Source organism: Notolabrus celidotus, chromosome 10 (assembly GCF_009762535.1).
Source record: "Notolabrus celidotus isolate fNotCel1 chromosome 10, fNotCel1.pri, whole genome shotgun sequence".
Classification (NCBI taxonomy): Eukaryota; Metazoa; Chordata; class Actinopteri; order Labriformes; family Labridae; genus Notolabrus; species Notolabrus celidotus.
Genome location: NC_048281.1, coordinates 18,436,591 through 18,461,857, shown reverse-complemented (window position 1 = coordinate 18,461,857; position 25,267 = coordinate 18,436,591). Strand labels below are relative to the sequence as shown.

The 25,267-nt window shown below is 38.6% G+C and overlaps 3 protein-coding genes across 8 annotated transcripts; 2 read left to right on the top strand and 1 right to left on the bottom strand.

Annotated features, from left to right (window-relative positions):
• The first annotated feature begins 551 nt into the window (after positions 1 to 551).
• pfkla (phosphofructokinase, liver a) lies at positions 552 to 14,442 on the top strand. 2 transcript variants are annotated; one of them, XM_034693687.1, is made up of 23 exons: positions 552 to 637; positions 755 to 865; positions 2,213 to 2,286; positions 2,401 to 2,478; positions 4,190 to 4,379; positions 5,329 to 5,494; positions 5,894 to 5,938; positions 6,022 to 6,130; positions 6,349 to 6,444; positions 6,727 to 6,819; positions 7,473 to 7,598; positions 7,695 to 7,759; positions 7,876 to 7,939; positions 8,051 to 8,197; positions 8,298 to 8,368; positions 9,445 to 9,532; positions 9,644 to 9,796; positions 10,894 to 11,058; positions 11,155 to 11,216; positions 13,102 to 13,213; positions 13,365 to 13,464; positions 13,566 to 13,671; positions 13,753 to 14,442. In XM_034693687.1, coding segments are annotated over exons 1-23 (2,370 nt in total). In that variant the 5' UTR covers positions 552 to 636; the 3' UTR covers positions 13,901 to 14,442. The 2 variants fall into 2 exon arrangements, with proteins under 2 accessions (XP_034549578.1, XP_034549579.1); XM_034693688.1 differs by having other exon boundaries at positions 615 to 865.
• Positions 14,443 to 14,448: 6 nt separating this feature from the next.
• LOC117820055 (protein SIX6OS1) lies at positions 14,449 to 19,426 on the bottom strand. Of its 2 annotated transcripts, none has more exons than XM_034693689.1 (14): positions 19,291 to 19,426; positions 19,020 to 19,076; positions 17,473 to 17,599; positions 17,257 to 17,346; positions 16,965 to 17,152; positions 16,824 to 16,863; positions 16,629 to 16,740; positions 16,441 to 16,525; positions 16,281 to 16,351; positions 15,538 to 15,746; positions 15,325 to 15,454; positions 15,198 to 15,239; positions 15,086 to 15,113; positions 14,449 to 15,008 (listed from the first exon to the last, which is right to left on the bottom strand). In XM_034693689.1, exons 1-14 carry the CDS (start codon positions 19,340 to 19,342, stop codon positions 14,881 to 14,883), a joined length of 1,359 nt encoding a protein of 452 aa, XP_034549580.1. In that variant the 5' UTR covers positions 19,343 to 19,426; the 3' UTR covers positions 14,449 to 14,880. The 2 variants fall into 2 exon arrangements, with proteins under 2 accessions (XP_034549580.1, XP_034549581.1); XM_034693690.1 differs by having other exon boundaries at positions 16,287 to 16,351.
• A 685-nt stretch (positions 19,427 to 20,111) lies between these two features.
• On the top strand, positions 20,112 to 24,671 carry tmem169b (transmembrane protein 169b). Of its 4 annotated transcripts, none has more exons than XM_034693695.1 (3): positions 20,112 to 20,129; positions 21,461 to 21,828; positions 22,106 to 24,671. In XM_034693695.1, the coding sequence occupies exons 2-3, from the start codon at positions 21,558 to 21,560 to the stop codon at positions 22,738 to 22,740; spliced, it is 906 nt and encodes a 301-aa protein (XP_034549586.1). In that variant the 5' UTR covers positions 20,112 to 20,129; positions 21,461 to 21,557; the 3' UTR covers positions 22,741 to 24,671. The 4 variants fall into 4 exon arrangements, with proteins under 4 accessions (XP_034549586.1, XP_034549583.1, XP_034549582.1 ...); XM_034693692.1 differs by lacking the exon at positions 20,112 to 20,129 and adding an exon at positions 20,677 to 20,848; XM_034693691.1 differs by lacking the exon at positions 20,112 to 20,129 and adding an exon at positions 20,677 to 20,885.
• The last annotated feature ends 596 nt before the right edge of the window (positions 24,672 to 25,267 follow it).

Sequence of the window (25,267 nt, the reverse complement as noted above, 5' to 3'; positions counted from 1 at the left end):
AAAGTTTTGTACCGAAGAGGCTGTTTGAAGCTTTCCACTCAGAGAATTTAAGTAAAGGATGTTAATTATTTATGTGTTTTTCTAAATTTATTCCATTGTTTAAAAAAAAAGCCACCAAAGGATTTGCATAATATTAAAGTTGTTAAATGAACAGTACTTGTCATGGGAGTTGACTTTCAAGCGTTGCATTGTATTATTATTTTTAAATCACTGAAAGTATTGGCATCTGTATCGGGTATCAAATAAATAAAAATCATAAAAGTGTGGTATCGCCCCGGGACTAGTAATGAGAGCATTTATAGAAATGTAGTGGAGTCAAAAGTACAATAATTATCTTCTGAATGTTTTGGAGTGAAAGTAATAAGTTTACTCAAAGAATAATACTCAAGTGAAGTACAGACACTCAGAAAATGCTCTTAAGTACAGTACTCAAGTAAATTTACTTTGTTACTGTCCACCACTGATCCTACATATGAGTATGTTTGTAGTGATGTGTAAATAAACCTGCAGGTGTTGTTTTCTTTTGTCTGTTTAAGGTCCTGCGTGCAGTACGTGCTGTTATCATAGAGTGAACGCCCACTGTGCTCCTGACACTCCTTTGGAAAGGCGGAGTCAAACAGCAGAAGTTGACTGCAGAGTGAGTACTGAGAGTAAACCTGCAAGAAAGGAGGAAGCGACATCTGGACTAACCCCAGGCTTATCATATCAAACACTTTCCTCTACTGGCTAACAGTGATTTATTGATTTCCTGCAGTGCTCTATAAAAGTGAGGGGATCAACATGTCTTCGATGGACTTAGAGAAGCTGAAGATGACGGGGGCTGGTCGAGCCATAGCAGTGCTGACCAGCGGTGGAGATGCACAAGGTGACTTCTTATAAAACAGACCAGTTGGCTTCACGTCTCCTGTATCAGACTTATAGTATGTAGGCGCTAAGCAAGGATTCTGTGACACGTGCTTGGAAGGGAAAACGCTAATTTGCACTAACGCTAATTGTTACTATCGCAATGTATTGTAAATGACAGCTTGCTAGATTTCTCCTCGGTTCAAAGGTCAAAGGTTGTTAATGAGCCTCATGAATACAGTTCACTTCCTGCAACTGACAATGGTGGAAAATATTAAATACACTCAAATACTCGAGGACTGTAGTTAAGTTCAATTTGAGATACAGAGAGGAACTGACAGAGATATTGAGACTTTTAAACGTAAACTAAAACCATATTTATTCAGTCTGGCTTTTATGTAGGGTTTAAAAATGTTATTACTTACTTTTTACTGTAATATTGATTTAAATGTTGCTTTATTATTTTAGTAATTTAAACTGTTTATCTTATTTTATTTTTATTTATGTATTTATTAATTCTTGTATTTATTTTAATTTATCTAATCAGTTTTATTTATATTTTTAACTCTTATCCTTACCCCTTTTTAAATTCATTTATTTTAACTATTTATATTCTTAATATTAATTTGACGCTTTAACTTATTTTAATTACGTATATTTTATTGTTGTTGATGTGCATTAGTCTCTATTTTAAAGTCCTTTTTTTTTTTTTTTACATGTCTTTCCATTATTTTAATTCTGCTTCAATCGTTGTAAAGCACCTTGGGTTGCATTTGACTTGTTTGAAAGGTGCTATATAAATAAAGCTTGATTGTTCTCAACTTATAAATGGCTAAAAAGCAACTAAAGGCACATATGTAATTTATGCTGAGCTGCATGCACCAGCTGGGGACATAATATAATCCAAAAACACTAGGCAACATTACATTATTTATTGATGTATAATTTATTAGATAGTATATTAATTCTATGATATGTTATTAGGGTGTAGGCCATTGATTTAGAGTTTGATTGTAGTTTAATTTTTGTTCTTTATAGATGTTTTGAATGCTTATACGTTTTGTGCTCTGTCTTGTGAGAAGTTTTGAGTGCGTAACTCTCAGTTGTAGCAAAGTATTTCTACACCCTAGTGTTGCCACATTTACTGAAGTACAACTGTGTCAGCAGATCTGTGAGTAACGCTTGTCAGGACTTTGATTAATAGAGTTTCAACAGAGCAGGTGGCACCTTTGGCCGATAGGAGATAGTGAAGTCTTAACCACTTCAATGTTTGATTTTCTCATGCAGGGCGATAGTGCAACAGCTTGTGTGTAATGACTTAAGAAGAAAATATGAGGCTTATGATTTTGTTTAACTTTCCTAAACCAAGGGATGAATGCTGCTGTCCGAGCTGTGACAAGAATGGGCATCTACGTGGGGGCCAAGGTCTATCTTATAAATGAGGTACACCAGCTGTTTCATTCCCCCTAACAATCATTGTTCTGCCACTTAAGCACATTGTGTTACCTCTTCATTCCTGCCATAATATGAACATTTAAAACTCTGGTTACTCTTCAGGGATATCAGGGCCTGGTGGACGGGGGAGATAACATCACACTGGCTCACTGGCACAGTGTGACCAACATCATCCAACAGGTGTGTACAAATATTATCTCCAGACACTGTTGACAGCAGTGGAAAAAGCTGCTTTAATAGGCCATGTTCCAAGCAGACATGTTGACCTGACAAATGAATAAATGCACAGGTGTTACAAATTACACTAACGATGGTGTGTGCTATTCAGGTGTCCTAGCAACAAACTGTGCTGAGATAGAGACAGCAGAACCATTATTACTGTACTATACCTTTTGTGCCTTAATGTGTTGTGTTTTTCTTTTCGTCCCTCTTTTTTGTGGTTTAAATCAACCATCTCCTCTCATCTCTTCTCCCTCTGCCTGTCTAATAGTGTTAGAAACTGGTAAGGGGCCTTGCTGCATGTGCTTTTAACCACAACTCTAACAGAAGCAGCACATTGCACCACTAGACAGTCAATTGGAAACACTCCCACTGCGTGTTGTGCATCAGTTTTCCTAATCTATATAGTATGTTTGTTGAAGGGTATGAAGTGTTTTACTAAAGCTGATGTATTGTTTTGTTTATATTTTTTTAATGAAGCTTCATTAGACTGTACCACTGGTTCCAAACCATTATTTGTTCTTTTTAAGTAATATATATTTGCCTGTACATTTCTAGAGCAAATTTCCAAACATAAAGCTAATATTATACAGGCCAATAATGGGTTCTCTTGTCTTGCCATGGAGTGTATCACACGTAAGTGCCCTGCCTGTAGGGTTGCAAAATTCTGTGAATTTTCAAAGTTGGAAACTTTCCATGGGAATTTATGGGAATAAACGAAATAAACCATGAATTTACTAAATTGAAGGTTGGCTCTTAATAGGTAACTTAAATATATATAATTAAACATGCACTGTGCCTTCCTCCATCACATGCACAGATGATTTCTAGAATCCTGCAGAGGCTAGGCTTGAAAAGCTTGAGGGAAGATGCTTTTTTATTTGCATGTTGAATGGGACTTTGTTGTTGGAGGGAGAGGGTCTCTTTTCATGTAACATTTCAAATGGGACTTTTTTGGGATTGCATTGTTGATCATTTTTGAATGGGTTGGGTCGAGGAAATGAGAACTATTTAACTCATCATTCATGTTTTTGTTCTTCAATGAAAGAATTGATTGTTCAATAAAATATTTAACACTTGATAAAGTTCTACTTACAAATAAATCTGTTTTAATTGTGTTACTCATCTCTCTGCGCTGCATGACTGAGAGATACAGAAAATCCTTCATCCCTGCAGTCATTAGGCTTCATAATTATCTAGCCAATGGGAGATGAGCTGACAGACACCGAATTACTTGTTTTTATGTGATTTTTATAATTTTATCCCTTTGGGATTAATAAAGTACATTATATTCTATCTATTATTTTGGATGGATGTCTGCTTATAAGAAAACTAATATTTATGCATGGATATGATACCTTTCCATGAAATTACCCTCAATTTCCATAAATTCACATTAATTCCCATAATTTCCAATTTGGAATATTTCCAAAAATTGCCCAGCTTAACTTCCCATGGAAATTTACCGGAAATGTTCCACCCCTTTGCAACCCTAACTGCTTGTGATCTGCTTTTTTTTACCTATTTAATCTAATACGACACTGTCATATTATGTCAGTCATTTCTCAAGCCATCATTATAGTGAAGTGCTGCAATAAATATGTATCTCTTAGTTGAACGTTTTTAAAGACACATAACAATATTTGTTTCCTGTCTTGTTACATGACTGCAGGGTGGCACTGTGATTGGAAGCGCCCGATGCAAAGCCTTCCCAACCCGAGAGGGCAGGGTTGCAGCTGCCTTCAACCTGGTGAAGAAAGGCATCACAAACCTGTGTGTGTGTGGTGGAGACGGCAGCCTCACTGGAGCCAACATCTTCCGCAATGAGTGGAGCGATCTGCTGGATGAGCTTGTACAGAAAGGTAAAGTGCTCTCAAGAAACCGTTGACACGTTGTGACTTAGCCTGGGTTTAACCTCATTATTTTGTAAAAAGTAGGATTAAAGTATTTTATTATATCCTGACCTAATCATTGCATTATTTGCAGTTGTTCCCAGAGTTTTCACACTTACAGGCGCACAGGGTGACGCTTTAGCCTTTTCGTTGCAACTGGCCCGACGTCTAATTTTGACTAAATGGAAATCCACAGAACCACCATCACACAGTAATTGGGCGGCAAGCCCATCTAAAACTTGAAAAACTCAGATACTCCATTAAGGACTCAGCTGAAGTATTTTTTAAAGTCTGGAAACCCTTCCTCTCTTACTTTGAACAAAATTGAACCTCTTAACAGAGAACAGTGCATCTGGGTTCCTTGAACCTCCTCCCCCTAATCTCAGAGTGCCTGCAGCTCCCCCCTCAACACACACACACACACACACATACACATACACACACACACACACACACACACTTTTCTTTTTTCATTCCCTTCTTCTTCTGCTGTCTTGTTTTGTTTTGTCTTGCCTAAAATACTTGTGTTGTTGTACTCTGTATAGTTTCTTTTTATGTTTGTTAGGCTTGGATTGCCTTGTTAATTTGTTTTTGCTGTTTGTTAATGTATGAAAAAAAGGGAAAAAATTCCATTAAAAAGATTTTTAAAAAAATAAAACAAATATCATTCTAAGCCGTCACTGCAAAATTGAGGGTTTGGGATTAGATTTTACATTAATATTAGTATTGCGTTCAATGTACAAGTAGTTCAGTTCAAATAACTTTTAATCCCTATTGGATGCAGCCTCTACATGGCAATGTAGCTTGCTCAGTGGTGATAACATATTTAGTAACCTAGCTTTACATATAAGAATGAAATGCTCGTTGGTCATCTCCTCTTCATCTTAAAATAACATCATGAGTGTGTGTTCCACTTCAGGGAGGATAACGGACACAATGGCCAAACAGCACGACCACCTGAACATCGTGGGGCTTGTGGGCTCCATCGACAATGACTTCTGCGGGACAGATATGACCATCGGGGCAGACTCGGCACTGCATCGCATCATGGAGATAATCGATGCTATCATGACCACTGCACAAAGGTCAGACACTCTGTGATATTGAACTGTTGCAGCTGACATGCAGGCATTGCTCATGAGGTCATGGACATTTATATGTAGTAATGCATTGGTATATATATTAATCTAGCTTTAATTTATCTTCATCTTTTAGTCTGTTATTAATAAGTTGCTGTTTTAGATAAAGTCATTGCAGTCAAAGCCCTCTATCAGACCTATTTTAATGGAATGCATGCATCTAGGTGAGGTTGTCTGGACCCATATTCCCTACCCAAGTCTTTTCAGCATGATTTCCATGAACGTGCCCAGACTTGCGCTTTTCCTGCATGTCGCTGCAATCTAAAAATCTCTGTTTGCATGCTCACATAGTTGCTGCAATTGTGTATTAGCTTTTTCAATAAACATGTAGTGTCTCTCCTGCAGCCACCAGCGAACCTTTGTACTTGAAGTCATGGGGAGACACTGTGGGTGAGTAAAACTATTACCTATTTTAGATCCTTTATACTCTGACAAACAATTTATTGTGCTGATATTCTGTGCTGTAACTCTAGATATCTGGCCTTGGTGTCTGCCCTTGCATCTGGAGCAGACTGGCTCTTCATCCCAGAGGCTCCTCCTCAGGAGGGCTGGGAAGACCGCATGTGTACCCGGCTAGAAACGGTAAGACACGAATCAGGACTGTTGGTGAGCCAGAGGCACAAAAGGACAGTATGTATGAATTCACAGTGGCTTTAACTGCTCTTCAGTAGGCGTAAGATAAATCCTCTTTGGTCTACATGCATTTCAGGTCCTGTTTTCTCTCTCTTTAGATACAGCACTTGTAGGCAGGATGGTGGGTACTGACTCAGTGACTAATTTATGTGTGTGTTCTCTTCCAGAGCCGCATCAAGGGGTCCAGGCTTAACATTATAATCGTGGCAGAAGGAGCCATCGACAGAAATGGGAAAGCCATCTCATCAACTTACATAAAAGATGTAAGTTTAAAGACTTAAAGAACTCATGATTGATGGATGTACCACCTGTGACAGCTCCCCAACAACCAAAAGGTGGTTCGATGTCAATATCATGTCAGGCAAAGTTTGGTTCAAACGTCTAACCTAAATTAATAATATGCATAAATTCTGCATCAAACCAAAAAAGTGTTGTTTGAAATACTTTACACCATGATGTGGAACATTTGAGAAAGATATCTTTCTGTTGTGTTTGCCTGCTGAATGACTCATCTGTAATCTGGGGAAATGCGTGTCTATTTGAAGCTGGTGGTAAAGAGGCTGGGCTACGACACGAGAGTGACAGTACTCGGGCATGTTCAGCGAGGAGGAACTCCCTCAGCATTTGACAGAATACTGGTGAGTTCGAAAACATACTGATTTTCTTTTTTTAATGCAAACTTCAGATATGAACCACGTTGGAAAATGTCTCCCATAGACTATTGATAATGGTTTTAACATGGCAGTGGAAAATACTTGGTTGTGATTGGCTGACAGGTGTAAATTAATGACTGATAATATATTGTGCCATGGCCAGCTCACTGCTTGCATACTTATCTTTGTGTATTGATGCTTTCTCTGTATCCACAGTTAAATCTGCATGTAGACAAGCCATCCTCCAACATTACCCATAATCCTCTCTAACAATGCATTTAAATAGATAGATAGATAGATAGATAGATAGATAGATAGATAGATGAGTTTTATCTGTCCTTAATAAGGAGATTTGTTGTCTGTACAAGAATACATGTATAAAACACAAATAAACAATAAACATCCAGCCAGCCTCACAACAATGGTGCACATCATCCCACATATATACACACCGGACACATATGAACACATAGGACACATATATGCACACCGGACACACAAACACACAGGACACATTACATTGGCATTGTATTTAGCAGTGCTATGGCCGACGGGACAAAGCTTCTGCCAAACCGGGCTCACCTACAGTAAGGGGATCTGTTTCTGTACATGTGAAATGCTGCACACTGTGTTTTCAGAGCAGTAAGTTGGGTGTGGAGGCGGTGGTGGCTCTGATGGAGGCCACTCCTGACACCCCCGCCTGTGCCATTGGCCTGTCAGGAAACCATGCTGTTCGTCTGCCTCTAATGGAGTGTGTAGAGATGGTCAGTCACTGCCCTGTCTTCTTTAATTGATTTTAAAAGAAGCTCTGACATCAGTGGAGGGTTGATGTGTTTCTTTAACGTCACCATCATTCACAGACTAAGTTGGTGCAGACGGCCATGAATGAGAAGAGGTTTGATGAGGCTGTCAAACTGCGTGGAGGGTGAGAATTGAGCATTTTGTTACGTCTATTTAAGTCGAGTAAATGTAAATGATTTAGAATATCATATTATGACATCAGGTGCCCTGATAAATTGTCCATTTACGGTATTCTTGCAGGAGTTTTGAGAACAACTGGAATATCTACAAGCTTCTTGCCTTTCAGAAGCCCTCACAGTCTCAGGTAAGTCTTTGAATAAAACAAACACTGACATTCACAGGGACGCACACATGTGCGAATTAGTGGTAACACATGAAAATTAAAGTTTACCCAAATGTGCTTATTTTCCCTCAGAGCAATTTCTCTTTGGCTGTTCTGAATGTTGGCGCTCCAGCTGCAGGGATGAATGCAGCCGTGAGGTCTGCTGTGAGGTTAGCACTGGCTAATGGACACAAAGTCTACGCCGTCCATGATGGCTTTCAAGGACTCGCCAAAGGAGATGTGAGTGCTTTTTCCTCTAGATCTACTCAGCACTGCAGTATATTTTATAAAGAAATAAATGAAAAAAGACAGTTGAATACTGACACCTGTTTGTTTGCAGGTATTTGAGATGGAATGGCACAATGTGGCGGGATGGACTGGCCAAGGAGGCTCCCTGCTGGGGACAAAGAGGTGAGAGTTTGGAGTCTTTGATTTCTCTATTTCTCAATACAGGGAGAGGGTTCAGCATCCTGACTGCCTTGTGGATAAAACTGTCCCTCAATCTGCTGGTTCTGGCCCGGAGACTGCGTAGTGTCCTTCCTGATGGCAACAGGCTGAAGAGAGTGTGAGACGGGTGGGAGGGGTCGCCTGCCATGTGCAGGGCTTTTCGGGTGAGGCAGGAAGAGTAAATGTCATGTAGGGAGGGGAGAGAGGCACCAACAATCTTCTCAGCTGTTCTCACAATGCGCTGTAGGATCATTCGGCAGGACGCAGTGCAGGCCCCCACAGTGATGTTGCTGGTGAGAATGCTCTCGATGGTGCCTCTGTAGAAGGTGCGCATGATGGGGGCAGGGGCTCTAGCTTTCCTCAGCTTGCGGAGAAAGTAGAGGCGCTGACGTGCCTTCTTGGTCAGTGATGCGGTGTTGGTGGTCCAGGTGAGGTCTTCTGTGATGTGCACGCCCAGGAACTTGGTGCTGCCCACCCTCTCCACATGAGCACCGTTAATGGTCAGAGGAGCGATTAGCAGCTATTACATCATTCAAGAAAAATTGGACTTTATAATTGATTGGATTATTCAGATGAAGTACCTTGATTACTTCAATTGGATAACTGAAAACTGACATTTGGTCTCATGATTACACCGGAAAAAAAACCCAAACCCTACATTTCTGATGATCAGAGACCGAACCGAGCTATTTGACTCGAGTGGCCAAACAGGGATTCTGAGTTATACAGGGATGGCATGAACACACATATGAATGCAACGATATTCAATTTTAAAACAAGTCAAGCCTCCGACAAGGCAGATAGCCAAACTTTTCATACACCAAAGGGGGCCACGGCCACCCCCTTGAATCTGCCCCTGCCTATTGTGTCTTGAAAAACATTTTTAAGATCTTTCCACCCGTTTCTTTCAAATTAAAGCCCTCTAGTTTGTGTTCAGATTCTTTGGTGATATTTTGTAGTTTCCACACCAAAGCTGAGAAACCAGTGAGATGTCAGTTGAGTAATAATCCTGATTTGTTACTACTCATGTCTTGTTGTAGGACTCTTCCAAATAAACACCTGGAGAAGATTGTGGAAACCATCACCAAGTTCCAGATCTCAGCTCTGCTTGTAGTAGGAGGTTTTGAGGTAAGAGACACAACCCTACGAAGAACCAGAGCTACATCACATGTATATTAATTTATAGTGTCGATGTCACTTCAAAGAAGTTTCCTATCTACATCTTGGTGACTTTCAAAGGGGTACCAAGGTGTGCTGCAGCTGTGTGAAGCCCGGAGTCGCTACGATGAGCTCTGCATCCCCATGTGTGTAATCCCTGCCACCATCAGCAATAACGTCCCCGGAACCGACTTCAGCCTGGGAGCAGACACGGCTGTCAATGCTGCCATGGAGGTAATGCTGAGCAGGTGGCAAATTAACTGTGTGACTTTGATGTTTGAGGCCGAACATGAATAGAGATGAACCAAACCAGAGTACATCTTATCTAATATGTGCTGCTGTAACACACTTTGAACTCTGTTAATGTAGTCTAAACAGGGATGTCAGTGTGGATTTAGCTTTGGATTTTATCATTACTCTTTGACAGATTAGATCAACTAGAGATGACTTAAGTTTATCCCTGCTCTCTATATTTAGCAACACACTTCAAAAAGTTAAGTCGCGCATCTTGTCCAAGATAAACTTCCTTTGAGGAGCTATCTATATCTATTACCGCTGTGCTTTTTTGGCATGTCTTAAACTCTTTCTAGAGGCTACACAAGCTATAAACCTTTCTTCTTATTTTTTTCAATATTTTTTTATTATTTTATTTTATTTTCAGAACAAAACAACAAAAGTCAAGGCACATTTTTAGTACAAGGCAGATTTTCAGACAAAGTGTATGTTCTGTCACCCCTTCCCCCAAGCACAGAAATAAATAAATAAATGAATAAAATAAAAATAAAAAATAAAAAAAATAAAAGCAGACCTTTGACTCAAAAGACACGCCACATGTCAAAAAGTAAGATTAGCAAAGACAACAGAAACAAACAGACAAAAAGCAGAGAGAGAAAAACAAAAACAAAAAACAACAACACAAGTATTAGCACATAATAAGTCGTCCTTCCATTCCCATCCATGAAGAACGCATGAAAAGTGATGTTGGATTCATCATCTCTTATGTAGTTCCAGGAACCATTTCTTCCACTCTGAAGGGTACTGGCCTTTCAACAGTGTATATAAAGTTTATCCCTGCTCTCTATATTTCGCAACACACTTGAAAAGTTAAGTCGCACTTCTTGTCATAGATAAACTTCCTTTGTGGAGCGATCTATATCTATTCCTGCTGTGCTTTTTTTGGCATGTCTTAAACTCCTTCTAGAGTCTACACAAGCTTTAAACCTTTCTAAAGCACAGTGTAGGTGAAGGTTTACTTGAATGACGTTGAATTTGGCTCTTTCACCACTTCCCCTTACCCTGTGATTTAACGATTCTTCTTATTTCCTCATAAGGGTTGCGATAAGATCAAGCAGTCTGCCTCTGGAACCAAGAGACGGGTGTTTGTGGTGGAGACAATGGGTGGATACTGTGGCTATCTGGCAACCTGCACTGGCATAGCTGTGGGAGCTGACGCAGCCTACATCTTTGAAGACCCTTTCAACATCCAGGACCTGAAGGTAAGACCATAAAGAAAAACCTCTGCTGTTTTTTGTCTTTTGTAATCTTTGAGGATTTGAATAGTCTGACACTATAATCATTCATCTGTCTCACAGACCAATGTGGAGCATTTGACTGAAAAGATGAAGAAGGACATCCAGAGGGGTCTGGTGCTCAGGTACTGAACAGAACGCTCATTCCAACCATACAAAGATTCTAATGCCAGGAACAAACACTACTGGAGAGGTGTTTCAACTGCTTTATGTCTATGCTTCTGCGGCCTCAGACATCTTTAAGTGTACAGATTATAGATCGCTGTATGTATTTATGTATAACTCTATATGAAACAACACTAAAGACTACACAGCAAGATAACGGACAGGATGCTTTACTTATCTGATCACTTCATCCTATGTATTTATATTATAACCTAGCAGTGAGAATGTGTATATGCTAATGTTTACAGTTTTTTTCTCGATTGTTTACACACATTTTCTGAAAGCATACCTCATACTTTCAGAACTCGACACACAAATCAAAAAACACACAAAATAGGCAAAACCCATCAATTCTCCTGCAAAATGAAACTTCACATTCAAAACAATTTTATTTCTTCTTAAAATGGTAACTTGTTTTCAAATGACACACACAAACCACCATATGAATATACATATAAGACCCCCCCCCCATAAACAGTGTACACAGTGTTCATCCCAATCAACACAAATTTGCACATACAGTGGTCTACATACAAAACAACAGAAGAATTTACTGTATACAGTTACAGTAAAAAAAAATACATTTTAAAAAACTATGCTGCATCCTCTCTTCTGTTTCGGTCTGGCCACAGCACCTCCTCCACATCACAAGCAATGTTTCCCCTGGCCAAGCAGCGGGGGAAATAAAGCTCTGATTGCTAATTGTAAAACTGTATGACAGGTGTTTGCCCATGTGATGAGTCAGTGTGCATAGTAGGGCAATTAACTTTAAATTTTGAATGACAGTGTGTTCCTTGTGAAAACAGAATATTTTCTTCTTGAAAATTGTGCCAAATGCAGAGAATTGTGTGGAGTGTTTTGAAAAAAGTGTGTTTTAGAACTACAATTTGAGTGTAAAGCAGGAATTGTGCTTGTAGTTTAGCAGAATTGGTTCAGGGGGTTGGTGTATGGGTTACATGTTGTGGTCATTGTGTCTCAAGTACCAGTATTTGTGTGTAAACTAAACAATTGAGAAAAACTGTAACAGTTAAGCTTGATAGCATGCTAACTTTTGTTTAACACAAAATCATTTCAAGGATATGAGGAATATTTTCTGTTTGCAGGTATTTTGTTCCAGTTTGTGTTTGAATGTAATTTTTTGTATTTACATAATTTAAATGAGAGGGAACTAGATAAAGGTATATAATAATGAGTCTGGAGATCATTAAAGTCAGAAGGATTTAACAGCCATGAAATACCATTTGTTCAAAATGTTGAGGCGGGCAAACTAAAAGTTAAAATATTTTAGGTGGCACCATGGTGATGGCAAAAAGTTGAAATGTTTTTAGAATTGAGTTGTAACTTTACAGGAAAAAAGTTGTAATTTAGGCTATGTAAGCATGTATGTTAATTTGAAGTGATATATTTTAAAAGCAGCCAGCCAATTACACTAAAATGAGGAGCATGAAGCATCATGGGAAGTTATACTTAAGCATAAGTTTCACAAACCACTGAATGACTAATCTTGGGCATGACATTCTGACATCACATAAATATCAGGACTCTGAAAAATGTGTACAAGACTCTGAGTCTATTCTGCAAAATGTCTTTCTTATAGAAAATATTCCTCCTTCTTTTCTTATTACACCTAGATTCTCCAAATATCATGTCTTAGTTTTTGTAATATGATGACTTTATTTTCTTAAGTCTTTAATTGTCTTAGTAGAAAACTGGCCTAACAACATCCATAATGAAATGCAATCCATTTAAAATAAAAACCTGCTACCTAACATAAGAGAGGAACAACACACATACATACACAGCATTGTGTAAAGATCTCTTTGTTTGTTTTTCTTGTCCCAACAGGAATGAAAAGTGCCATGAGAACTACACGACAGACTTCATCCACAGGCTGTATTCATCAGAGGGGAAGGGCATCTTTGACTGCAGAGTCAATGTGCTGGGACACCTTCAGCAGGTACAGAGACACAAAATAAGATCTACTGGCGCAGTACAGAACCTCACATAATAGTATGCATAAATGTATTTAGTCGGTTACGGTACAGTAATGGCAATTGACGTGTGATTGTTGTGCATGTTTTTACTTGGCTTGTGCTTGTGCGCCCTAGGGAGGATCACCTTCTCCTTTTGATAGAAATTTTGGCACCAAGTTGGGTGTAAGGGCGATCCAGTGGATTTCAGAGAGACTGACTGAAAACTTCCGACAAGGTAGAGTTACCATATAGAGCCATAGATGACGTAGATAAATTGTCCGGACACAGAAAGTGTCGTAGCACAGCAGTGTAATTCCTTATGTTTTTCCCCAACAGGTCGCGTGTTTGCCAACGCACCAGACACGGCATGTGTACTCGGCCTCAACAGAAAGGTCATCTCATTCATCCCCGTCACTGAACTGAAGGAAGCGACTGACTTTGAGTAAGAAAAGAACTTGTGTGTCCAGTATGAAGCATTACTTTCTAACCAGTGTGAGTAATTTGTGAACTTTTTTCTTCTCAGACACCGGATGCCAAAGGTCCAGTGGTGGCTCAAGCTTCGGCCGCTGCTCAAAATGTTGGCCAAGTACCAAACCAGCTTCTGTGAATACGTCCCAGGAGAGATCGCACATGTGACCCGACGCTCCCTGAGCATCGACCCGGGGTTTTAGGCTCTCTTGCACTGCAATATTCTCTCCGCACTTTTAATCCTTATCTGTCCAACACTTGGCCCTACAGGCACTTAAAGGAAGGTCTTCCAACAGCTGCCATTACTGGTTACAGGTATTGAGATTTGAAAAGACAGCATTGCTCTCTGTCATCAGTGTCATAGTAGCTACAATATATTGAATAAATAATGTAGATTTATTCTACAAGAATTAATTTGCCGAATGAGGGATTAAGAACTTAGCAGCAGCTATGTCTTGTACCAAGTGAGCCTTTGTATAGTCAAATAACTGTAAAAACACTACCAGGTCGGCCTTCAAATCAAAACTGTTAATTTACTACTGAATATATTAAAAAATGTTGCATAGTTTCCTTTTTCATGTAACAAATCAAGTATTTGGTTCCATGTTTTTGAGTTTTTAATGTTAAAAATATCTGCTTACATTTTTGGAGCCTCTTTATTGTTGCCTAAAAATGTAACCATACCTGTACTTAGTTGGCTTTGCTGAGACATCTAAATGTCATAAAAGGACTCTATGAATTATGAGACCAGTGGATTTTTTAATTTCTTTTATTTATACACTGTGTGGGACTGAAAGTGTTTCAGTCATTAATTACAGCACCTTTAACAAGACATTTATAAGCAGTTTCACAAAAAGGGAAATCTCTAAATACATTTAAATTCATGTATTGTTTAAATAAATTGCTTTGTAATTAACAAAATATTTAACAGTAATGTTTACTATTCGTAATAAACTCAAGGAGATGTTAAACAGGCAAATAAATACCAAATGGCAACAGAAAAAATAAGAACCCTATATAATGAGTCCATGGAAAAGTTACGATGAACATTCATCAAGTTTTATACCTGCTTTGAACTTTGAATACTTTAAAACGTAGTAACGTATGAGAGCATTAACCACATTAATGAACTGGTCTTACCAACAAAATATTTCAACATTGAAACTCTCTTTAGACAAAACTCTCAAAAGTTGAATGAAAATGGGAAATCATCTGCTGAATTATCCTTTTTAGTGGTCTGAGGGCTCTTTGCTGTAAAAGCGAACTCAAAGTCCTGACTTTGCTCCGGCTGGCCAAATGGGAACTCGGTGCCTGTGAAAATAATTGACATACCTGAAGTTCAAAGCGGGTAAAACACCACAAAAATAAGAGATATAAGTCAGACTTACAACTTGAGGACTTTGATTCTGTGGTTTTCTGGAAAACAATGCATATAGGTTTATATTTCAGCTGTAGAGATGCTCTATAAAGTAAAGAGGGGTAACAGTAAAAATACTGTACCTTCTCATTGAAAAAGGGGCTGGTGAAAGCAAAAGATGAGTCCTGTAAAAAAAAACAGAATGTTCATTCCAATATTAAGAAATGGTGATTTCTGTCATGTCAGTTTTTCCTCCTGCCTACTCTTCACCTCATCCTGTGATGAGCCCACATCAAATCCAAATTCAGAGAAGCCTGGGGTGCTGGGATCAGGGTTCATGGAAAACACGAATGCTGGAGATTTGGAGGTCCCTTGACGTGGGGATCTGGCAGGGCTAAAGCTGAAGTGAACACATGAAACATGGATCTCAGAAGCTGTCTTGACAGTGATTTAAAGCTTTTAACAACTCCGATAAAGCCTTACTTAAATGGAAATGTTGGGGTTGATGGTGCAGCCTTCAGTGTTGCTGGGGAAGACTGGAGATTAGTTTCTTGAGATGATAACTGAGGAAAAGCAGTTGGTCTGTCCATGTCCTCTTCAGTTGGTGCCTGCTCTTTCTCATCAGCCACACATTCCTCCACCTCCTCCTCTTCCTCCATTGCCTCTATGTCTGATAAAGCCGACTGAGGGTCCTAGAAAAATGGAACATTAGAGCATTTCAAAGAGAAGAAAACTGACACTGCATTACTTATATAGAACATAATCTGTTTCAACAAATTTTGGCAACATAATGTCAGATAAAAACATATTTAGAAAAGTACAAAAAATTAAAAATGAGTCAATTTTAATACTCGGAGCACACCCCAGAGGATTTGCTGTGAGGCATATTCATTTTTTACCTTATTTTGAGAGGAAATATGTCAATGATAAATATAGTACTATTTGGAAAAGATGCTGAGTCATGGTTTTTCATAGAAAATACCTTTTAAAAAGGTGCTGTGAGAGTCATAGAAGAGAATGTAAACTAAGTGGTGAGGAACTTGTTACAAAGAAATTAAAAAATTAGAGAAAGAGCGAATTCAATTCAGAGGCTCTAATGTTTACATTTTAGTCCTATTATGGGATGAGCTTCAAATATAATCCTGGATTTCCCTTTTTTCTCTGGTTGATACTTATGAAAGAGTTGCCATTTAAAATCTATCTAATTCATAGTATTTGAACATTACCACGACCTGGTCCTCTAGTTTGGTTTCCTGGTTCTCCTCTTCACTGTGCATCAGATCTGGCCAGATTTGTTCTGTGGAAATACATATTTTGCTGAAGAGGTTGAATGTCACATAAATGCCTCTTACTGTGTGAAGTGTTGGTATAAACTAAAATACATACCAGGCTCTCCTGTGGTAGTATACTGGACTTTGTTTTCCTCAAAAGTTTCCTCTGCATTTGCATCCACACCCATGTTTTGACCATCCTATAAAACAAGTTGTAGGTTCATCAGTAGTGGTTATTGCTTATAATAGCTTCAGTCCATATTTAATGCAATGTGATAACTATTGATTGATGTATCTGAGTACTGTTGTCTGGTTGAGATGGAGAGAAGAGATGTCAATAGGGGAATCACTGTCCTCCTCAACCTGAGGAGCCACTTGTGTCTCTGGTTCAGTTTCAGGCTGCAGTCCAGAAACACTAGGCACAAAAGTGAATCAGAGAAACTCTGCTATAGACTGTGTCTCCATTCTTTGACATCAATAAGATTCACTAAAAAATACCTTTCTGATGGTTTCTCAGGGGAAGAAGTGGCTGCTGGACCTGATCAAACAAGAAATTGAATAACCACAAGAAAAAAAGAGCTGCAAGTATTTCAGCATTACCAGTGTCAGCGGTATTATAATACAATACACATGTATTACCAGTTAATATGTACAGCTCTTTCTGTTTCATTGTTATTTGATCATCACAAGCCTTGATCCTGGACTCAATCTCCTCATTTTCAGCCTGCATGGCAAGAAGCTTTTGGGCAAGAGGGCTGTTGTAATGAAAGTCTTTATGTTGCTGATATTTCTTCTTATATTCTGCAATTCTTTCTTCGTGGGTAACCCTTGTAAAGTTAAAAATAAGAAAAAAACATAGCTTTACTATTTTCTGAAAAAAAAAAAAATATAGTATTTCACACAATTGAACCCCTCAGCTAAGTGGACCTACAGATCATGGTTGTAGAAGGCTTGTCTGTTCTCCAGCTCTTTTTTGAGCGTCTGCTTATACTGAAGAAGTAGACTGTTTGTTGCCTTGGCGCTAAAGTTGAACGGGGAACAATAAGACATAATACAGATCACATTTTCTATTAATTCTTCTCGAGATTTGATTATATATCACAATGAATCCATCATGATTTGTAAGTAAATTATCTAGCCATCTTACCTCTTAACACCTGCTTTATTTTTAGTCAAACGGCTCTGCTTCTCTGTGATGTCTCCCTCGAATTTCTTGATATCTTTTTGAAGTGATTCAATGTAATCCTTCCTCTCAGCAATGTCATCTCTGCAAACTGTTGAAAAAGTTCTTGGAACTTGACGGGCACCACTTCAAGACTACCAAAGCAGGGTAAGGTAATGCCTTTCTGTCAGTCTTTTTTACAAATGAGTAATTATAACTCCTAGCTAAGTAGCTGAGTGATTCTATAATTAGGGGTACATTTCAGACCAACCAAAAAGTGAAAAAAAAAAACAGTATGCTTTTTGGCTTAATATTCTATTTGTTTCCACAGTATACCCCTAGATTGTGCTAAATCCATTAATTGGCAAGCTTAAGCGCTAATGATTTCTTAAATATTCAAATCAAAATAAACACCAGGTTCATTATTTTGTCAACTGTGTTACAGACAAAAGTTGTGTGGTAGAAGACATGAATGAGACATGAATGAAGTACTACGCATTTGATAAAACAATTGTTTGCAACGTCTTGGGTCTATTCATCCATGGTTATGTTGTTGTTTGTCTAACTGCTTTGAAAACGAGATTTTTGAGCTGACAATTGATATTCTGTGGGATATAACACAGTTGACAACAAAATAACACAGTTGACAAGAGTAACACAGTTGACAGGACACATTAAGAAAAGAAGAGAGAAACCTTTCTTTGCAACAACAAAAAAAAAGAAATTGATTGATTATATTTTCAATAGATAATATATATGTATATATATAACATACTTTTTTTATTTTTTGCTGGGTAACACAGTTGACATGTAACACAGTTGCCATTTCCAACCTTTTTGGCCTTTGTGCTGCATATTTCTGTGTGCTTTCTTTACATTTTTGTCATTAAAACACCTAAAGTAAGTAAGTACACAAGAAAATGTTGATAACACAGTTGATGAACAATTAATCCACTCCATGTGTACACAATCAATTTGATGAAATATTGACAATGAGGAGTTGAAACTTACCACACTGTCTTCAAGGTTCCCACCTAAAAGGATGTGCCCTCCAGCAATATGAGTGATAAGACTTTGGAGCAAACCACTGCTGATTTATAGGGCTTTTATCAGTGGGTAACACAGTTGACAATGATTTCTCGGACACACAGAAAGTGAATAATTTCATGTATATTAATGTTTTAAATAGATTTCAAAACAGCTGTATCATGTTTTAATGATTATTTTTGAACAATTAATACTGAAATAATATATAAATACATGTATCCTATTGTTAAGTTTTAAGAGCAAACTTGACATTCAATAAATCGTACAGCACAAAACTTTAAATTCCAATAAATAATCTGCATTTTTTGCAAAATAAATCATGGAACCTGTTAACTGTTTGTATTAAATGAAAGAGAAATATCATCCAATTTAAAATTGGTCATTTTTTGAAATAATGACCAATAATATTTCGTAAAATTGACAAAAACACCCCCTGGACTTGAAATGTACCCCTAATTATAGAATCACTCAGCTGTGAGATATACCTTTGATTTGTTGGTTGAGTTCTTTCTTCTTTCGGGAAAGCTCCCGAGTTCGAAGTTCTGTAAAATATAAAAACAAGCACAGGACAGTAAGTGTTTTGTTTTGTAACAGTTGAACTAGTTATCACCCCATCCCATGAGTAAGCTAGGGTTAGCATACACACGAAAACTAGCTTTAAAACTGTGAGCCACGCAGATAACTAATAAAGCAAGCAGACATTGAAGTAAATATACAACCATCATTTATCAGCCTTAAATTAAAAACTGAACAAACCGTGATGAAGAAGAAGACTGTACACGTTGTCTGATGAGTGTTGGTCGTTCATTTTGCAACATTAGCATCAACTGTCAAATGAGCGTGTGCCAGTGACTCAGCAGTCAAAGATGCTGCGCGTCAAAGGTCAAAGGTCACACCTAGGGGGGTTTCAAACATCTGGCCCGCCAGAGGTTGGCCCGGCCCTCAGGATGGCTTTGCAAAGTGAAAAAATGACAGAGAAGAACATTAACAGCAATTAAAAAGAATAATTGCAGTTTGCATAATCTGGTGTAAATTAATAGACATTTAGAGCACTTCAAGATCCAATCAGCACTAAAGTTTTCATACAGCCTTTGAATTTGAATTTTGAAATATTTTTATTGGAATTTTTCCCTTTTTTTCATACATTAATTCACACATCTCAACATGTATCAACCAAAAAAAAAAAAAAACATTAACAAAGACATTAACAAACAGCAAAAACAACTTAACAAGGCAATCCAAGCCTAACACACGTAGAAAAGAAAATATACAGAGTACAACAACAGAAGTATTTTAGGCAGGACAAAACAAAACAAAACAAGACAGCAGAAGAAGAAGAAGGAAATGGAAAGAAAAATTAATTAATTAATAAAAAAAAAATCTTTGCGACATTCTCCTCTATTTGTGGTAAGGAGATTCATCCTGACCCAATCATTGCATTATTTGGTGTTGTTCCCAGAGTTTTCGCACTCACAGGCGCACAGGGTCAAGCTTTAGCCTTTTTGTCGCTACTGACCCGACGTCTACTTCCAACATGGTGACGCAGCGTTTAGTCATTATGCACCACATGTCTGGAACACACTCCCTGAAAGAAGGTCCGTTCCAACTCTCACCTCTTTTAAATCAAAGACTAAGACTTTTTTATTTGCCACTGCCTTCCTATCTTAGCTTATTTCAACTTGTTTTAAATGCAAATTTTAATATAATTTTTAATACATTTCTAATTTTCCTTTTTTGTTTTATTATATTTGTCATTTTAATTGTGTTCTTTTATGCTTGTCTGAATGTTTCCAATGATTTTAATCTTTTAATAAAGCACATTGAGTTGCCCTTGTGTATGAAAGGCGCTATACAAATAAGGCTGCCTTGCCTTGCCTTAAATGTGTCAAATTCAAGTATTGAGCATTTAATAACTGCTTGTATTTTCAGAAATAACAGTATAATTAAAATGTTTTACTTTATAAAGCTACCAGCCTGACATTTTCTTACTGAAAATAAACCACATGCTGTTCATGATGGACAAATACAGTCATTTTGAATTCCATAGTTTATATATCTGTTTGCTTTAACATTTTATTATCTGGAAAAGGTATGCATAAACGACATTTGTGTTGTTTTCCATGGTTTCCCTAGCATTCACATGACATCAGTGAGGAGGGATGTCTTAGGAACTGCTCAGGATTGGCTTGACAGTGGTTTGAGGGGCGGGCTTTGAGCTATTCTGGAAATCCTCTACGTAGCGCATCTGTATCGGCAAAAACACAGCGCTGTGATGCGTGGGTAGCCGAATTCAGTGAATTTCCCTCACACGCAGGTGTTTATCAATCTTCTTCTCCCTGAACCTATTAAAGGTAAGATTGTGTTTTCTGCTGCTTTAGTTGGACTGCATGCTGCTCGCCGGCTGGCGTCTGCAGACAAAAGAGCGGACATGGGTGGGATTTAAATGGGAGGGGATCAGCTGGGTGAAGAATGGGTTGCATTGTCGATTTATCAGCCTTCGTATTCAATCATGCATTCTTTTCGATGATTTCCAAAAAACGATAAACAAAATGTGTATTTGCGTGCCGTTTTTCCTGTGAAGGGAAATCATGATTTTACCAAACTGAGCTCACCGGGTATCCACTGAGAGTGTCTGTGCGCTGTCATGCAAAGGAGAGACATCCCCCCCTTTGAACAGATCTTTCACGCTTTGTTTGTCACCTACACAGAGCAATTTGGAACCGTCTGCTCAAACGCCAAATACCATCATATCAATGATGATTGGACATTTGACAGATTTTATCAGCCATCATTGCAGCAAAGGCGACTGTGCAGAAACTAGGCCAGGATCACTGTACATAGAGGATTATTATGGTCCGTTCTTCCTTCTTTCATACGTAATTTTCTCTCTTTGTTTATATTTGTGCTTTTATCTCTTTGTTTTCAGCTGGAAACCTCCATCAGACCTCTAATGCAATGGGTGGATACACAACACTAACCCTTTAAAAGGTAGAGTGTAAGAGTCTACCAGACCAGGTGAGAGCATGGCACAGGTAGAGGAGCCTCAGACTGAAGGAGAGGGCAGCCCCCAGATGATCTCCTTAAGGTCAGACATATCAGGGAACCATGTGGACGACAGAGAGGGGCCATCCATGAGAAGGAAGAGGAGGAAGAAGAAAGACCCACGTCCGGAGTCTATTATTGTTTACCGCTCTGAGATGGAGAGGGCATCTGGAGAGGAGCAAGGCGGTGAGGAGGGAGGAGAGAGGAGCACGGAGGAGGGAGCTCAGTTCCTCTGCACGCCTACAGGCGAGGGTGAGGAACCAGTTATTATTACTGAAGGAAATAAGTTCTTATTTAAAGAACTCAACATATACAGTGAAATTCATACAGATAATATCAACTGAATACAACCAAAACAAAACCAGAGATGGGTGTTTTAGGTTTGGCTACCAAGACACATGAATTATGAGAAAGCATCACTTCATCATAACAAAATGCATTCAATCATTGTAATTTGATATTAGGCTTTGCAAGAGGATGAACCTTGTTCTTCATTATCTTTGATGTTTTTCATGTTGTCTCTTAACAGGTGGAGGATGGAGCCTACCTCCAGACAGCCGCTACGTCACCTTGACAGGCACCATAACAAGAGGGAAGAAGAAAGGCCAGCTGGTGGACATTCACCTCACATTGACAGAGAAGGAAATCAGGGATCTGGCCAAATCAAAGGAACGTCTTGATGCTGAGTGTGAGGCAGGTGAAGGATACAAACGCCCCTGTGGCTTCGGCGTATGCCAGGGACCCCACGTTGTCCTGTGGAGCCTCTCCTGCGCCCCGGTGGTTTTCCTCCTCTCCTTCATCACCTCCTTCTACTATGGCACCCTGACCTGGTACAACATCTTCCTGGTGTACAACGAGGAGCGGACGTTCTGGCACAAGATCACAATATGCCCCTTCCTCATCATCTTCTACCCCATGCTCATCATGCCCATGGCGCTGTCTCTGGCTCTGTACTCAGCTTTGGTTCAGGTGTCCTGGGCCGGCAGTGAATGGTGGCAGGATGTGAGAGACCTGGAGAAGGGCTTCTGTGGCTGGGCCTGTGGGAAGTTAGGACTGGAGGACTGCTCCCCCTATAGCATAGTGGAGCTGCTTGACTCTGATACTGTTTCTGGAACTCTGCAGAGCAAAGCCCCCAGTGAACTTGCTCAGACATCAGCTGTGTAAAGAGAGGAAAACAAAGGCACCTGTTTACGTAGGCTTTAATTTATAGCGTTATTACACGCATGTGCCAGACAATTCAAGTGATGCACAGGGAAGTATTTGAACACTGGTTTACTTTTCTGTAACTTATCAAACACTGCCTGAACTGTCCTCAAATGCTGGACTTTTACTTTTGACTTTACTTTCAATTTTGTAAGGCATTATTTGATCCAGATATCTTTCAACTATTTCATTCAGCATGGGAGTAAAAATATTGTAATTTTTTACATTTTTACGTGTTATGGTTATTGAAGTCATCCTTCTATCACTGAACCCCACTAACATATGTTTTGATATATGCAGGCCTTGGTGCTCCCTGAAGTAGATGTTAGAGAAACAAGTTGTGGACACTGATACATACATTGTGTGAAACCAAGTTTCATACTATCTGTAAATATGTGTAATTTATTGTATGTGATCACTATGCTGTGCAATGACATCAAAAATGGCACCCGTTTCAAAGGCAATGCTGTCTTGTTTGTGAAGTAATCATAATCACTCACTGAAGTGATGTTTGAAGTGAGGCTGGATTTTCAACTGGAAAAAGGAGGCAGCTGCCTCAAGGGCCCAGTATGCAGGTTTACTTGCTGCTGAAACTATAGGTGGGGGAATGTCTTGTTATCAGGTTCTGTCTGCATCTCTTTAAAAAAGATTAAGGTTAGCCACAATTGACGCCTATAGAAAGACCCCAAACATCTTTGCCATAGTCATTCTTTTGAAATTGAGATATATTTATTCTCTAGCTCCCAAAGCTTTTTGGTTCCATAGGAGGACATAAATCTTTCAAAACACTAACATAAAGATGTACCTTCTTAACCAAGTTAAATTAAGTGCACTGTTACCCTAAAAGCTTAGCTCTACAGATCTGAGAAATTGTTATATAACAGGCAAAACTAGCAGTATCTTACAGTCCATTTTGGGCTGACTTAAAATAACACTGATTGATTGATAATTGTGATTGTTAGGCAAATGTAAAAATCTACAGCTCAGGAATAATGACTACATACATATGAAGTAAGTGTTAGAATGATTAATCCAGTGTTGATGTCATGGGTTTTCACAGAAAGTGAAATTTTGAACGTTACCAGCCTCATAAATGATCACCTTATGATAGTTACCTAACATGGTTCATATTTTCAAATATTTGTGCTTCATTAAGAAGCTCTGCAGCCTATTGATGGTTTCTGGGCATCAACATAAATATTAATGAAACTGTGATATTAGGTCTGTTGAGTGCTCTGCTCTTGATGTATGCATGTGCATACTGTACAGAGAGAGAAAGGAAGAAAGAGAGAAAATGATCAATACTGGTCTATGGCTCATTATTGCCCCCAGGCCCACTACCAGGATTATCCAGCCATGATTTGAAGCCATAGTCGGGACAATGCTGACAAATCAGACTTTTCTTTCATGAATATTTGTTCTTTGTGTCATATTTACATTTGTTTGTGGCATCATTTACACAGATGTTTGGTATCTTACTCTCTCATAGTCTCTACTTGAGTTTTTGTCACAATTTTGATCCACCACAACTGAATGAAGCTGTCTGTGATTTTCCAACTTCCTGTTACATACCCGAACAGTCATAATTTGGATGTTGATGTAATTTATTTTTAATATCTAACACAAGAACACTTCCTTACATTGTTATTGATAGGTGTTTTGTACCCTGGCACTTTGAAACAGCTGTAGCGGATGACAGGTGAATATGATGTTTGAATAATGTGGTTATTCAGACGTTTATGATCAGACTTGCTGTGTAAAGTTTTGACATTCATAGAGAGACATGGATCAGGGGTTGATGATTGAGGCTGTAGGCTATTCCACATTTCATGTTGTGAAACTTTAGGATGCAAATTAAAGAATCACACAAATAAAAGTATGTCATAACATTGCAAATTTGTGCTGTTTTTATTAATTTATTTTTCATGGTGGTGCTTCATCTTGTTTAATGATGCAATTGAACGGCTGTTACATTTGTGTTTTAAATGTTGGTGTTTTAAAGCCTGTCTAAAAACAAGTCAGCATATATCTCTAGCATTGTTCAAACAGAAGCACCATGAATTGGATTTGGTGAGATGTGATTATTGGCACCCTGATGGTTCATGGGGTTGCTTATTGCCCCAAAGGCAAATTCAGTGCTCTAGAAAAAACGCACATCAGCTTATGCTAGCCTGTTTTACTGTCCAATTTTGTAAAACGAACGTTATTAAATACTGATGGTTAAGTAAAGAACACAGGCTAAGGGACAAAAACACACAAATGAGAAGAATTGCTACAAGAAAAGGAAACCTCCTGTTTCAGCATATGAATTGATGAGGGGGATAAATGGGATTATTTCAACAAAAGAAGTGTTTGGATTTAAGAGTAGCCCCAAGTTTTCTTATAACATAATACTTTAATGGAATCAGGTTAAATTATACATTTGCTAGTCAACGATGAATAAGCTGCGCTGCACAATGTCATTTAAAACACTGGAGGGCGTCTGACC

Excerpts from the sequence above, each read along its gene's own strand:
- pfkla (XM_034693687.1), top strand. Across the intron at positions 5,939-6,021 it reads GTCATGGGGAGACACTGTGG|ATATCTGGCCTTGGTGTCTG; the intron begins GTGAGTAAAACT and ends CTGTAACTCTAG. Across the intron at positions 7,940-8,050 it reads AGAAGCCCTCACAGTCTCAG|AGCAATTTCTCTTTGGCTGT; the intron begins GTAAGTCTTTGA and ends ATTTTCCCTCAG.
- LOC117820055 (XM_034693689.1), bottom strand. The coding sequence starts at position 19,342 with ATGAACGACCAACACTCATCAGACAACGTGTACAGTCTTCTTCTTCAT. Across the intron at positions 16,352-16,440 it reads TACTACCACAGGAGAGCCTG|AACAAATCTGGCCAGATCTG; the intron begins GTATGTATTTTA and ends GTATTTCCACAG. Across the intron at positions 15,747-16,280 it reads AACTAGAGGACCAGGTCGTG|GACCCTCAGTCGGCTTTATC; the intron begins GTAATGTTCAAA and ends CCATTTTTCTAG.
- tmem169b (XM_034693695.1), top strand. The coding sequence starts at position 21,558 with ATGGCACAGGTAGAGGAGCCTCAGACTGAAGGAGAGGGCAGCCCCCAG. Across the intron at positions 21,829-22,105 it reads CTGCACGCCTACAGGCGAGG|GTGGAGGATGGAGCCTACCT; the intron begins GTGAGGAACCAG and ends GTCTCTTAACAG.